A 13,178-nucleotide genomic window follows, 5' to 3' on the forward strand; every position below is an offset into this window, starting at 1 on the left:
GTGTGCTGACCACATGCACAAAGACATTGAATGGCAAGTAGTGACCTTACTCATGTGATGTGTTTTATTTCTTGACTATTAGGCTATTTAAAATGCTGAAAGCATATTGTATCTGTGCATTAGTGATGACTAAGTTGAAGATTAATCATTCCTTTACACAGTTCTTGGTTCTCAAGTTACATCCACAAATCAAGTTGTAAAAGGTAGACAAAGTCACAGCATAATCAGCTTGTGAAGTTGTGAAATTCCCTGGTCTGAAATCCCCCCCCCCCCTTAAAAAATTATACGAAGTGGAGGATTATAATTAAGTCAGAATATTCTCGTATTATACAATACCATACCATCTCTCTCCTCTCCATTTAGTTTTTTTTTAAAATTCTACAAATATAAAACACATATCTCCATTCTTTTTTATCTTAGATAGATAGATATTTATTTGGTATACTACATATGCGTAATTGCAATGCATTTTTGACAATATAAGATATAAAGGTTTGGCACTAAACAAAAGAATTAAAATAAATTATCGGAAATCGATGGACATGAATATGATTCAGTCATTCACATTACATTTGTATACCAAGGATAACCCATGAAAGCCAAAGGCTTATTTCCAATGGGGTCCTTATACTCATACTTTTAAATTGATGTTAACTAAAATGAACAGAAAAATATAAATACTAAAGCTAAGATGTGGGATCAAGTTGACAACATACAGATCCCTAAAAATGAATTGTAGTGTTTATATACCAAATCTTCACATGGTATGTCTGTTTAAAATGTAATATTTATGTAAATGTACGTTGTGACGGTGAAATTTATATGGAGTTCCAGTCTGATTTAGCCTATGAAAATGTAAATATAAATAGCCCTAACGTTCGAGGTCAGAACACTTACATAAGTCCAAAATTTTACTACTAGTCTTATGACGTCGAATATTATGTGAACTACGGAATAAATACCTACGTGTAATGAATGTAACGTTCTGGGTGTCAAAACTACATCTGATAAATCTAATTTATGAAAAACTTACTTGAATTAAGTATAGTGATAATGAAAACAAGATAAACAATCTCGGTAAAGCTTGGATAATGGATAGGTCTACTTTCTTTTTGAGACAACCTTGAAATGTTGTGGAATACCGATCCCGATCCGAAATACTCACGTGACCACATGAATATACGTGAACTTGAAACGGTGAAATTCTTAATCAACAGAATTCAGTTAATTAATACATAATTTTAAAAGTGTTTGATTTTATTATTTAAAAGGTTTTCTTTTTCCTCACATTCTTATTTTTTCTTTTCTGTAAAATGTTTCATTTTAGGTTTATAAAGAAGTTACATTTTTAAAGTCAATATGGGAAAACGAATTATATATTTCGTTAACTCCTAGATAATTGCGGAATCATTTCAAAAAATGGAGAGAATTTGTAAGTGGTCAAATTTGTTTGTTCAATCTAACGATAATAATACAATATTTATTCTAGAAAGCTCTGCGAAATGAAGCAATTTTTTGACAAAATAGCTGCAGGCGACCTTGAAGAGCATTGTAAGTCTCGTGACTTCCTTGGTAGTCCTTAACATGTTATCGATTCACATGTTTTCATGCTGCTAGAAAAAAGGTATTCACGCAGGAGGACACTGACCGGCACTTTTTAAAATGATTTTAAACTGGTAAACTTATAAACGGCACACTTTCAAGTGCCCATGTACTAAATGTAGCTGGCGTCCAGATTTATGTAAAGGCAAGGCCTTTGTCATTCCGAAGTTTCACTGAAGTCCAGGTTACAACAAAAATGAAAGTCGGGATTTCTTATTGGGCTACAATGTGCTTTCCTCTGGTGCTGCTTTAAAGCTATACTTTGTGGATTTAATCATCGAGTGGTCCCTGCATGTGATGAAACTGAGGACGTCTGTAAATTTGAGTTTGACGTTCGGTACAAATTTTCCATGGTGTATTATTTTAACGGGTACTCCACTCCCATTGTTGTCAGGAACGGAACTTTACTGAAGAGATCGGTATATAACAGTGAAAAGTTTGAACCTCTTACCCCTGAAGGTATGTACCCCCATCCCCTCCATGTACCCCTATGCAACCCTCTATCTGACCATTATACATGTAATATAAGTTTACTTAAACCCCCAAATTTTTGTCAACCTGTCATGAATTTTTTTATCATATAATCCAAGGTATCTGCATTTGTGGAGAGGATTCACTCTCTTGTCTTCGATATTCATGCACCCACTGGCTTGTTGAATGTGTCCCAAAATTTATGTTTTATAGATAAAATGTAAGTTTACATCCCTCCAATAATGATCATTCTATACACAAAGACGAAAATAATAATTTAAGATGTACAATATATATTCAATGAATGCCATATATGTAAAGAGCCAAGCAAAGTCCTGAATTGCTATATATCGCGGAGGGGGGGGGGGTGCTCAAATTAACTACACGTACCCCCATCACTAAACTTACTTATCTTCCTCATTGATTCTGATTTTAATGTTTTGGTAAAAAGTATACAAACTTAGCATCAAGAAATACAAGATATAAGGAAAAATAAGCGGACTGAAAAGAAAATTTATCCATAACACTCTAATTAACGCAACAATTTAAATAGAATTAAATATTCGACCTTTAAAACTAAAAACTATATAGTTTATTCATACATTTTAATATGCGCAAAAGTGAGATAAATTTAGTCAGGACAAGAACAAAATAATATTATGATAATGGTCGGGGTAATAAACATCAATCTACACGCATTTTCAGCTTGCAAAAGAAATTCCCCGAGGAAAAAATGTCACTGGTCATTTTCGGACTGAAAATGCCCCGAACATGTACTACATAGAACACTGGACATGCACATCGTGTAGCACTGTGCAAAGTATACGTATTTCACGCTCTGTTAAAACACGAGACACGTGCACGTGACATTGGTTATTTAATCTTTAAAAAGCTGACATTTTCCCCCCAAAATATATGTTTTAATATATGCAATTTAAATAATCTAGGATTTTTTTGGTCTATGACTGTTCATACAGTGATTACCAATATCACTCAGGATCGGGCTAATTTTTAATTTAATCAAAATTAAATATTCAATTTAATAATAAGCTAATTTTTCGATGCTTTCAGGTTCAGTTCCATGTTAAGGGGGGTGTTTTGTGGTTGGTCGTTATGTAGTATTTACTAAAAGGATTTTTATACCTTTAAAAACAATTCCTATATGTATAAAATTATGCAAAAAAATTGTTTAATATTTCCAATGATTTTTTTTCTGAGCGGTCAATAAATAAATAAATAATAATTATACAATGCAATAAAATTTTACAATGTAAATGGAAAACTATAAAATGCAAATAGAGCCGTTCGAATATTGCAACATTTGAAATGCCATGCTTTTAATTTCAATAAATATTTACGTAAAATCAATCACACGAAAGAGAATTATTGAACTGTTATTGTACTATTGTTGTATTGACTTGTAGTAAATAACTCGCAAAAATAACCCCCAATCTTACATTTGTTTTGTAAACGTAATCAAGTATATGAAATGCGTCAGACTTTTATATCTGATAAAGCTTAAGGATTCTGAATTCAATATATCAAGTGACTGTATTTGAACAATAAGAATTAGAAATTTATCACCAAATGAACGCTCAACTGGCATACCATACAAAATAAATTATTACATAATAATACATATTGAAAAGAAATATTCGAGTATTTCAATTTTTCTATAAGGATTTAGAAATGTAAGCACTTTCAGGGCTTTGAGGTGTTACTCAGGCCCGTGGTATGTGAGGCAAGGGGGGGGGGGGGGCTATAAAACCTGTTAATTCTAGCATTGAAACGTCCAACACTTGCAGAGTTAATTGTCCTTTGTCCTTCTCTAAGACACAGAGCTCAAATCAAGATTTTTGACATAGAGGCAAAAAGTATTTCATATCCATCAAGAACAAAATAAGTGAATGTGTACATTTTACTGAATTTAATTATCATAGTATGAAAACTTAAGGAGGATGGGGGAGGGGGGGTCAACACATCACCCATCAGGTATAACTTCATACTTTTTAAATATGATATCAACATAACATAGTTTGCATTATAAATCAACAGTTATTTTCAAAATGATGATTAAAACCTCTGACTGTCCTTAACAAAAAAAAAAACAAAGACTAATAAAAGTTAAGTATAGTTTACCATAGGAAACTAGAGTTTTACTGTATTAAATCAAAGATTTTTTTCTATTATATAATAGTAAATCAAAGTATGTTTACTATATTTTATGTACATTTTCTGATTTTTATTTTAGAACTAGATGAAGTTTTAACTGTCGATGGAGTCTATAGACTATTATTCAGTATAAATGGAGAGATGCCGGGTCCCCCTATAGTTGTATATGAAGGACAAGTGGTAAGTTTTACACGTAGCATTCAAAATTAATGTAAACCAAATTATGTGATATGAAATATGAATAGAAGGAACAGTACTCATGCCCTAAAGTCGACAGAAACAATGCAGATCAGGAGTACAGCAAAAGCAAAACGAAAAGAAAACATAAAGTTTGGATCAGGTGCCATGAATTAGTAGAATCCCCTGTTGCACGTGAATTATTTGTCTTTGATATTACATGTAGGATAACATTTTGTATCAAAATTATAGCTAGTGGAATTATTGTTTATAATCAATAATATTGCAAAACCATTGAAATAGGGGAAAAGACGCGTTCCTTGCGACAATTACGAATGTAACATTTTATAAAAATGTATGACACAATTTTTCCATGACCAATAAGTACAAGTCTGAATTAGTCATATGCTAATTAGCAACTGAAAATTATAATATAAGAATTAATTACAAAAAAGATTAAAACATATATTTTCAATAAAAGAATGTAAATAACTGAAGTGAATATAGTAAAATCAAATTTTGTGAAATAATTTTTAAAATAATCATAAACCCATTAATTTGGATGTGTATTTTGTAAAAACAAACAAACAAACAAACGGTACATAACGTTTTATACAAATCCTACTTATACACTTTTGACAGGTTTCCTGCTTTTCTGTTTTGTAGCTTGTCAATTTTTTTTTGTTAAAACAATCATTGGTATATTATTCAATAAACTTGCAGTTCATAAGTAAAAAAAATTGATTTGTTTTCCCGCAATGTTTTTTCATTGACAAGCGTCTTTTGTGTATTCAAAACAAATTGTAGAGAGTAAATTTATTTTCTCCCTGACTTCAGATCGAGGTCATGGTAAAGAACAGTTTATCTAATGAAGCGTTCACGATTCACTGGCACGGAATGATTCAGAAAAACACGCCATGGATGGATGGAGCTTCCATGGTTACCCAGTGTCCAATCAACTCTGGCGACTCATTTCTGTATAGGTGTGTATCCCAGCTCAATATCCATTCGGATCCTTGGGTGGCTCGCAACCATGGTAACCTCGGACGTGAAAAAGTGTTCTACCATCTTTTGAGTCAGTCATGTGATCTTATTTGAATTTCATTCAAAAGTAATACATGTACTGTACTTTTGAAATCCGAGTTACTTTGTTACACACCCAACACTGCGTTCTTTCTTTCAAAGACAACTAACATATGGTTGCAATTAACATGAGGAATTATGCAAATAAAGAAACCTTTTCTAAGAACTTTAGGCAGAGCGAAATATGAAATGAGTGACAAGGCAGTTTCCGGCGGAGAAATGTAGCGACTTAATGCGTATTACTCCACCTTTCACATCCGAGGTTACAGTGGAGCGTAACGGAGTCAGCCGAGGATTCCTGATTGCTCAATTTCATTATCATGCCATTAAAAAAAAAAACTCTCCCTATGCGCGGATCTAGAGGGGGGACCCCCCTCTGGAATTCACAAGGTTATTAAATTCATATGCTAAAGCAAGTAAACTGTGATCATGGACACCCCCAGGGGCTGACAAATAGATTTTAAAGGCACTTGCCCAAGGGCAAGTACATGGTCAAAATTCACTTGCCTACCTGAATTTTTGCCTGCCCTACCATTAACTTATACTGTATTTATAAATATATATAAAAAAATACTGAGTAGAATATTGGCATACATATTGATTTTATTTTTGATAATTGATTAAGTCACTTGCCCACGGGCAAGTGGTTGATGAACAAAATTTCACTTGCCCAACCCTAAAATTCACTAGCCCCGGGCGTCGGGCAATGGGATTTGTCATCATTTCCAAGTACTGACACCAAACTTGCCCCCCCTTCCTGGAAAACGCGGATTTGTGCATGATAAATTGGTATGCAAAAGTCTTCAGATGCTGAATTCAACATACAAGGTGTAAAAAGCATCACCAAGAAACTATAAGGCTTATATAAACCAAAGTTGCACACCAAGGGATGAAAACTCTCAATCTTGCTTCAGATGCTGGATTTTAATTACATTTTCCCCCCCCCCCCCCCAACAAAAAAAGTTTTTGACGTTTTTTTTTTTTTGTTTTTGTTTTTTTTTTTTGTCAAGAAATTTCTGGGTTGGATTTTTTTTTGGACTAGGGTGGACCCCCCTGGAAAAAAAATCCTGGATCCGCGCCTGCTCTCTCTCTCTCTCTCTCTCTCGATCTCATTTTTTTACCTTAACGAGGCCAATTAAGTCTAATTCGAGTGCACATGACATTTTAATTTCATGCAGTCATATGTGCGACAGTACACCTCCAAATACTGTGATTTCAAAACAAAGTTATTATTATCTGTAATTACTACTGGTCTGAAAATGTGCTTTTACGACTATTATTAGGATTTTAAAAAAAACCCGCTGAAATGACTGTTTCCAATTTTTTGTAAGCAATGCATGACGCTGAAGATTGACTCATGACTTGTGTACAAGACGTTTATGGATATATTCTATCAAAAACTACTAAACACTTGACAGAACATCAACAAAAAAATACTAGCAATCAAAACATTGCTATTTTTTACCAATTGAAATAATTCATCTGCATCGATATACCACAATATGGCACATTTATGGAGTCATTGGGCACTGAGAAAATAAACTTTATAATATTTGTAGACCAAACTAGATTGTCATTTTTTTTTTGAATTTAATTTCACAATTTGGTATTAACCTTATACAATTATGACTTTCATAATTATGTTTGGCTGAAAAAAAATCTCTAAGGCATGCAGAAATACAAAAATATGGGAAAAAATGTGATATTTGTAGTTTGGAGCTTTTCCAACAATTTTAGATGGCTCGAATCACTATGAATCGGGATGGTAAACATCCGAATTTTTTAACTTTAAAGCAATAAATATGATAACAGTGAAAATTAATTAACGAAAAATTATCAAAATCCCTAGGGAAAAAATAATTGACTTCGACAGCCACGTTAAAAACATAACACAAAAAGTTGTCCTTACTTCCAATCTTTAAAGTCTTGTCTATATTTGATAGTTGCAGAACTGTAGCTCTCCAGTTTTGAAAATTCGCATGAGCGCTACAGTTCTTCAGTTGTTCATTTGTGTGACCTTCAGGTTTAAGGCAGAACCACGTGGTACCCATTGGTATCACTCACATCAAGGTACCATGAGGACTGACGGACTGGCAGGTCCTTTAATTGTCCTCCCACGTGATGAGCGGTTAGACATACCGGAAGTGGAGGACGACTTTATTCTGATGATCCAGGATTGGAATAGGAACATATCATCCCTGGAAAGTCACCAGATTCAACATTATAACATGCACTTGTAAGTAAACATTGAACAAGATTATTTGCTGCTTTTCGAATTCGTTTACGGTAAATGATTTGAATTATTCAATATGTGATCAGTAGTTTAGAATGTAATTATGAAGAGAGTGTTCTAGTAGTATTCTTGTATTATGATTGAATTAAAATATTGAATGCTTATAATCTACTTTATCCCAAAAAAAAAGAAACTGGAAAAATTCAGGAAATCCATAACACACTTCAAACATTTCAGATACACCAATAATTTTAATTGTACGGACAACTGTTACCTGCCTACTCACACAGCGGATGGGACTAATATGGGCGTAGTGCCATTCCATTCTGGACTTATTAACGGAAAAGGTATAGAATTTCTTCTGCATTGGAAAAAGTTAAAACCAGCTAGGTACACTATGATCTTTTCTCGATGGAAATTCGTCTGTTGCAATGAATGTGTCTTTGAGTAGTTTGATGTTGATTTAATTCAATTTTGAAAGGCAGTGCATTATGATTTAAAGCATTTTAATTTTCATTATTTAAATAAATTACATGTACATGTACATACTTTTGGTTGAATTTTTTTTATGATTGAAGATTCAAAAAATGGAAACTATTGGTTTTCATAAAAAAGATTTACAAAATAAGACGAACAAAACAAACAGGAATGACATAAATTTTACAGATTGAAATATATCAAAGTACTGGAACCTAATTTATTACACTACTATAAAATATTATTCATGTCAGTTTAGCATAAAAGTCGAAATGTATGTTTTGCACAGTTTCAATCACTGTATGAAAATGTCTTTCAACAGGTCACTATTACCCACATAAGTCGTATGATCCATTGATTGCGGAAATTCCAATAGAAACATTTAAGGTGAAACCTGACAAGTACTACCGCTTCCGGGTCATCAATGCCGCCATGATGTTTTCCTTCCGGTTTTCAGTTGACGAAGTAAAACCTTCTTAATTCTCAATTTAAATGTTACTTATTATTCATAACATTAATGCAAAAAATTAATAAAGTAACATTCCAACCGAATAGTCTCCAAACATGTTTGTTACTGAGTAAAAATCGTGATTATAAGTTAAATACAGCTGTGAATATAAAAATGTCAAATAAATTTGTTAATAAAAAAAACTCCATTAGTTTATTATATTCTTATTGTGTCGTATTCTTTTCTTTGTGTTATTTAATCAATTTAACGTTTGAATTGCAGCACATGATTCATGTTATTTCTACCGACGGAAATGACGTAGAGATGGAGACTGCACAGTCAGTGATTATTTCCAGTGGTGAACGTTTTGATATCCTTGTAAAGACAGATGCAAACCCTAGAAAAAACTATTACATTCGGGCAGAAACAACCGAAGTCAAAAACAGACACAATGTAATACTATGTTATTATTTTTGTACATTGTATAATCAAAAAAAATATTCATGGTCTCCTTTGAATGTTGATGTCTCAAAGTATATTTTAATGTGGTGTTTTGCAACTATTAGGGGTATATAGAGCCTCAAATGGCACGTTTTATAGATTTCATTGAAAATCTTCACTAGGCATGCTTAAATTTCTAACCTCCCTCTCCCTTTATTCCGTGTACCAGATCAATTCATAAGGATCACCGGGGTGGGGGAGGGGGTGATCGGTCGAAAGGAAAAACATACTCCTCCTAGTCACCCAATCCCAACTCCGGGATTTCCAGGGGCCCGTGTTTTATACCTGCTCACAAATAAGTACACTGTATTGTTAGTAGTTTTTTTTAAAGATCCACAATTGTTTATTTTTTTTTTTATATAGGAGGAAATTTATCCCGGAAGGACTTTGGCAGTTCTAAGATATGAAGACGCCCCGGAGGAATTGCCAAAGACGACCCGCCATGAGTGTACAAGAGAACGAGTGTGTAAAGTTCTTAACTGTCCATTTGAGTAAGTTTAAATAAATATGAAGCTATAATCATTGTAGTAGATAGAGGTCTTGAGATATAGCTTATCATACTGGCATAATGTGTTTTTGAAAGCCAAGTTTAACTTGTCATCATTACAGGTGACTCTCAAGATATAAATGTAGATCAACAATTGTTTGTGAATATAAATGTTGGCGTCAGATAGAAGTCATTAAGTAACTATTTATCTAGGCAACTTTTTCTGGAACTTGGCCCATTGATCAGAAAATGGCAATGGCTAGCCTAAGACATAAACCAAAATTTCTTTCAATCATAAAAAGTAAATATCACTTATAAACTGACGCTTGTGAAAAAAATTAAATGATCTTATATACAAATAAGCTAAATACTGAGTATTGAAGTCTTGGCAAGCAAACGGTTAAGATTGCGAAAGTACAAGGAAATGAAGCTTTGTGTATAAAAAATGGTCATGCAGCTTGTATTTGTAGCACATATCTGGTAAAATAATCGTAAAGGTTACAGCATACAAAAACCGAAACCATGAAGGTTATCTTTTTCAATGACATCGGTCCCTACACACGAAATTAACTAATTATTCCAATGACTCATAAATTAGGATATGTATAGTCAATTTACAATTCCATGTAAACTCTCATACATGTATTTATCCCCCCTTCAATCGTATTTTAAAGTTTTTTCTTTGTTTCCTAGACTATACCCTGCAGATGCTAATATTATGTGCATGTCCACTGCCGACTTCCGGTCTACACAGGAAATGGTGAGCAGACAGCCGGTCCCCATGCCTCCAAGGGGCGAGGAAATTCGGGAGGACTTCCTTAACTTTCACTATGCTGGTATGTTTCATCATTTGATTAGAGTGAATTATATATGTCAGAGAAATGAATGTCATTTTTCATATAATATATATTATAAATATAATGTACAATTATATTAGATACAAAAGACATTTGTATTCATTTGATTTTTATATTTTTGGAGGGCAAATTGCTAAAACAGACTGAAAAATTTCTAATGTTCAGGTTCAAAAATAGCAATAATATTAATGTAGTTTTAATAATTTAAAAAGATATCAATGCATAATTTAAGGTATTATTTGATGCTTAAAATATGTCGCCTGTGTGCATATGCACACAATAAATTTCGATGAATCGAACGTGAATTTTCTGACAAGAATTATTAAGTATATCCCCAAGATTCAGTTTAGGCATTTTCCCCCACAAAACAAACTCAATTCCAGCCCCAAATGTTTCAGGGAAGAAAGGAAGTCCTTTCATGGCGGCCATTAATGGATACAAGTTTGAGTTTCCAACATGTCCCCCACAGGTAAATGTTTTAATTTTTTGAAAACGATTAATTCATTGAGAATCGTAATACATGTATTTTTGTCTCTTAGATAAAAAGAAAAATTCATAATTTTGAACGTTTTGAAATCATAGATAACATATGACCCTCCCGCGCGCACTTGTTTCAATGACTGTCAGGATCATGACTGCGAGGATTACTGTGAATGTACTCACACCCTGAAGTACGATCAGCTGCCACTGAACACGGGGGTACAGATGGTCCTTGTAAATAAGGGTTAGTTGATTATTAATGGGCCTTTAAGTCGAGTTTTATGAGAAATATATAACACAAATTTTGTAATTATATCTAACCCATAGTCAATCAAATTCTTTCCTCAATCCCAACGAGTTCAAGATACTAATGTTTTATGACTGTTCTTCAGTTACTAGTAATTAAAATTAAAGAACATGATTTTTCACTATAAATGACAGTGACGTAACACCTTTTTTGAAAGGGTGTTTGTGTGTGTATGGGGGGGGGGGGCAACCAGAGAAAAAAATTACTTACCTGAAAAAAAAGTTGACAAGCACCAAAAAAATATTTTCTCTCCTTTAGATACGTTTATTGGGGCTACAAATCATCCTATTCACATACACGGCCATCACGTGCACATCCTTAAGATTGGCTACCCGGAAGTCGACCACGAAACTGGGTTAATTGTGCATGACACACCCGACATCAGATGCCGGGGACAAGATTGTAAATATCCAGCCTGGATACGTGATGAATGGGCAGGCGGGAACCTTCCAGGTCTCAATTTAAAAAATCCACCGTTAAAAGACACTGTTGTAGTACCACGCAAGGGTTATGTTGTGCTGCGATTTCCTCTTGACAACCCAGGTAAGCCTGCATAAATATTATCTTATTTCATCCATTCACAAGCTTAAAGCTGAACAGCTATGTCCGCCATATTCGACTGGACTCTCGCTATATCTGAGAAAACCCCTATATATAGAGCAGCTCACTTAGTTACTGTTTAACGTACTCCTTGATGTCCATGGCCTGTAATGGCGTAATTGTCTATTGAGTAGCCGTTTTCAGTTTTAATATTGCATGTCTTTTTATTAAAAATGGATAATACTATGTAATTTCTGCACATTAAACTATTCTTTAGAAACTTTTTACAAACAATTTAATATATCATTAGGGTACTGGTACATGCATTGTCATATGGAAGCCCACCAATTGGAGGGAATGACGATGATAATCAAGGAAGGACTTCATTCTGAGCAGAAGAGGCCCCCAAAGAACTTCCCCACCTGTGGCGATTATACTTGGTCATTTGATGAATACGAGGACATTGTCAATGGACCCACAGTTGGTCTCGGGGCAGTGGCTACAAATGGCGCCCAGGGTGGTAAGGAAAAATCCATTTTGTTATTTTTTATCTCCATTATACATGGCACAGATTCTCATAGATTAAGTAAATGATTTTCAAATATTGTTCACATTTAATTAAAAAAAATTTTAATAATTTTTCTAATTCTATAAATCTTTTTATAACAAAACAAATAACATGCACATTCTTAATGCACATTCATAACTGACAGATTTAATTCTTTTCCGGTTCAAAATACCTGGTTGATATAACTCAAAATATCATTTTTCTTAAGAATACACCAAAGAATCCGCTACAGGGTACCAGGCCACGGATGCCCAGGGTTACGCCTCACAGACAACTGTTACAATTCTGATTGTCGCCCTTTGTGCCACTCTTCTGTGTCTGGCTATAGTTATCATCAAATTAGTTAGATGTAACCCTAAGCAAGTCATTGTGAGTAGAGGATCGTACAACGAAGGAGTCAAATCCCACTCTTCCAAACTCTCTGGAACCGACAGACAACCGTTGTTGTCTTCTAGACCAAAAGTCACAGAAATAGAAATATGATGTAAACACTGTAAAGTAGTTATAATATTCCTCATGATTTTGAATATTTTACAGATAAAATTTTATCAAAGGAATGAATTTTACAGATACCCAATCTGATTAAAGACAATAAGGCCTGATTTTATACAATAAACCGATTTTCTCCGTCTGCAATCAAGTATTGCTTGTGTATCCAATCAAACGACGTGTCTTTTAAATCAAATGGCATGTATATTCCATCAAATGACATGTAACAAGTATTGAATTATTGTATTATTACATGTATATCCCACTCTCAACCAATTAATGCTTA

At 33.7% G+C, this 13,178-nt stretch overlaps 1 protein-coding gene across 1 annotated transcript; it reads left to right on the forward strand.

Moving 5' to 3' along the window:
• Positions 1-1,577: 1,577 nt before the first annotated feature.
• On the forward strand, positions 1,578-13,039 carry LOC134240035 (uncharacterized). The gene is made up of 14 exons (XM_062722149.1): positions 1,578-2,061; positions 4,325-4,425; positions 5,260-5,405; positions 7,529-7,741; positions 7,976-8,085; positions 8,538-8,680; positions 8,946-9,116; positions 9,528-9,655; positions 10,345-10,487; positions 10,907-10,977; positions 11,091-11,232; positions 11,554-11,838; positions 12,146-12,355; positions 12,612-13,039. Exons 1-14 carry the CDS (start codon positions 1,953-1,955, stop codon positions 12,884-12,886), a joined length of 2,247 nt encoding a protein of 748 aa, XP_062578133.1. The 5' UTR covers positions 1,578-1,952; the 3' UTR covers positions 12,887-13,039.
• Positions 13,040-13,178: the final 139 nt, after the last annotated feature.

The sequence above is a fragment of the Saccostrea cucullata genome, unplaced genomic scaffold, assembly GCF_032062105.1.
Source record: "Saccostrea cucullata isolate Sc308-1 unplaced genomic scaffold, CSIRO_AGI_Scuc_v1 ctg982, whole genome shotgun sequence".
NCBI lineage: Eukaryota > Metazoa > Mollusca > Bivalvia > Ostreida > Ostreidae > Saccostrea > Saccostrea cuccullata.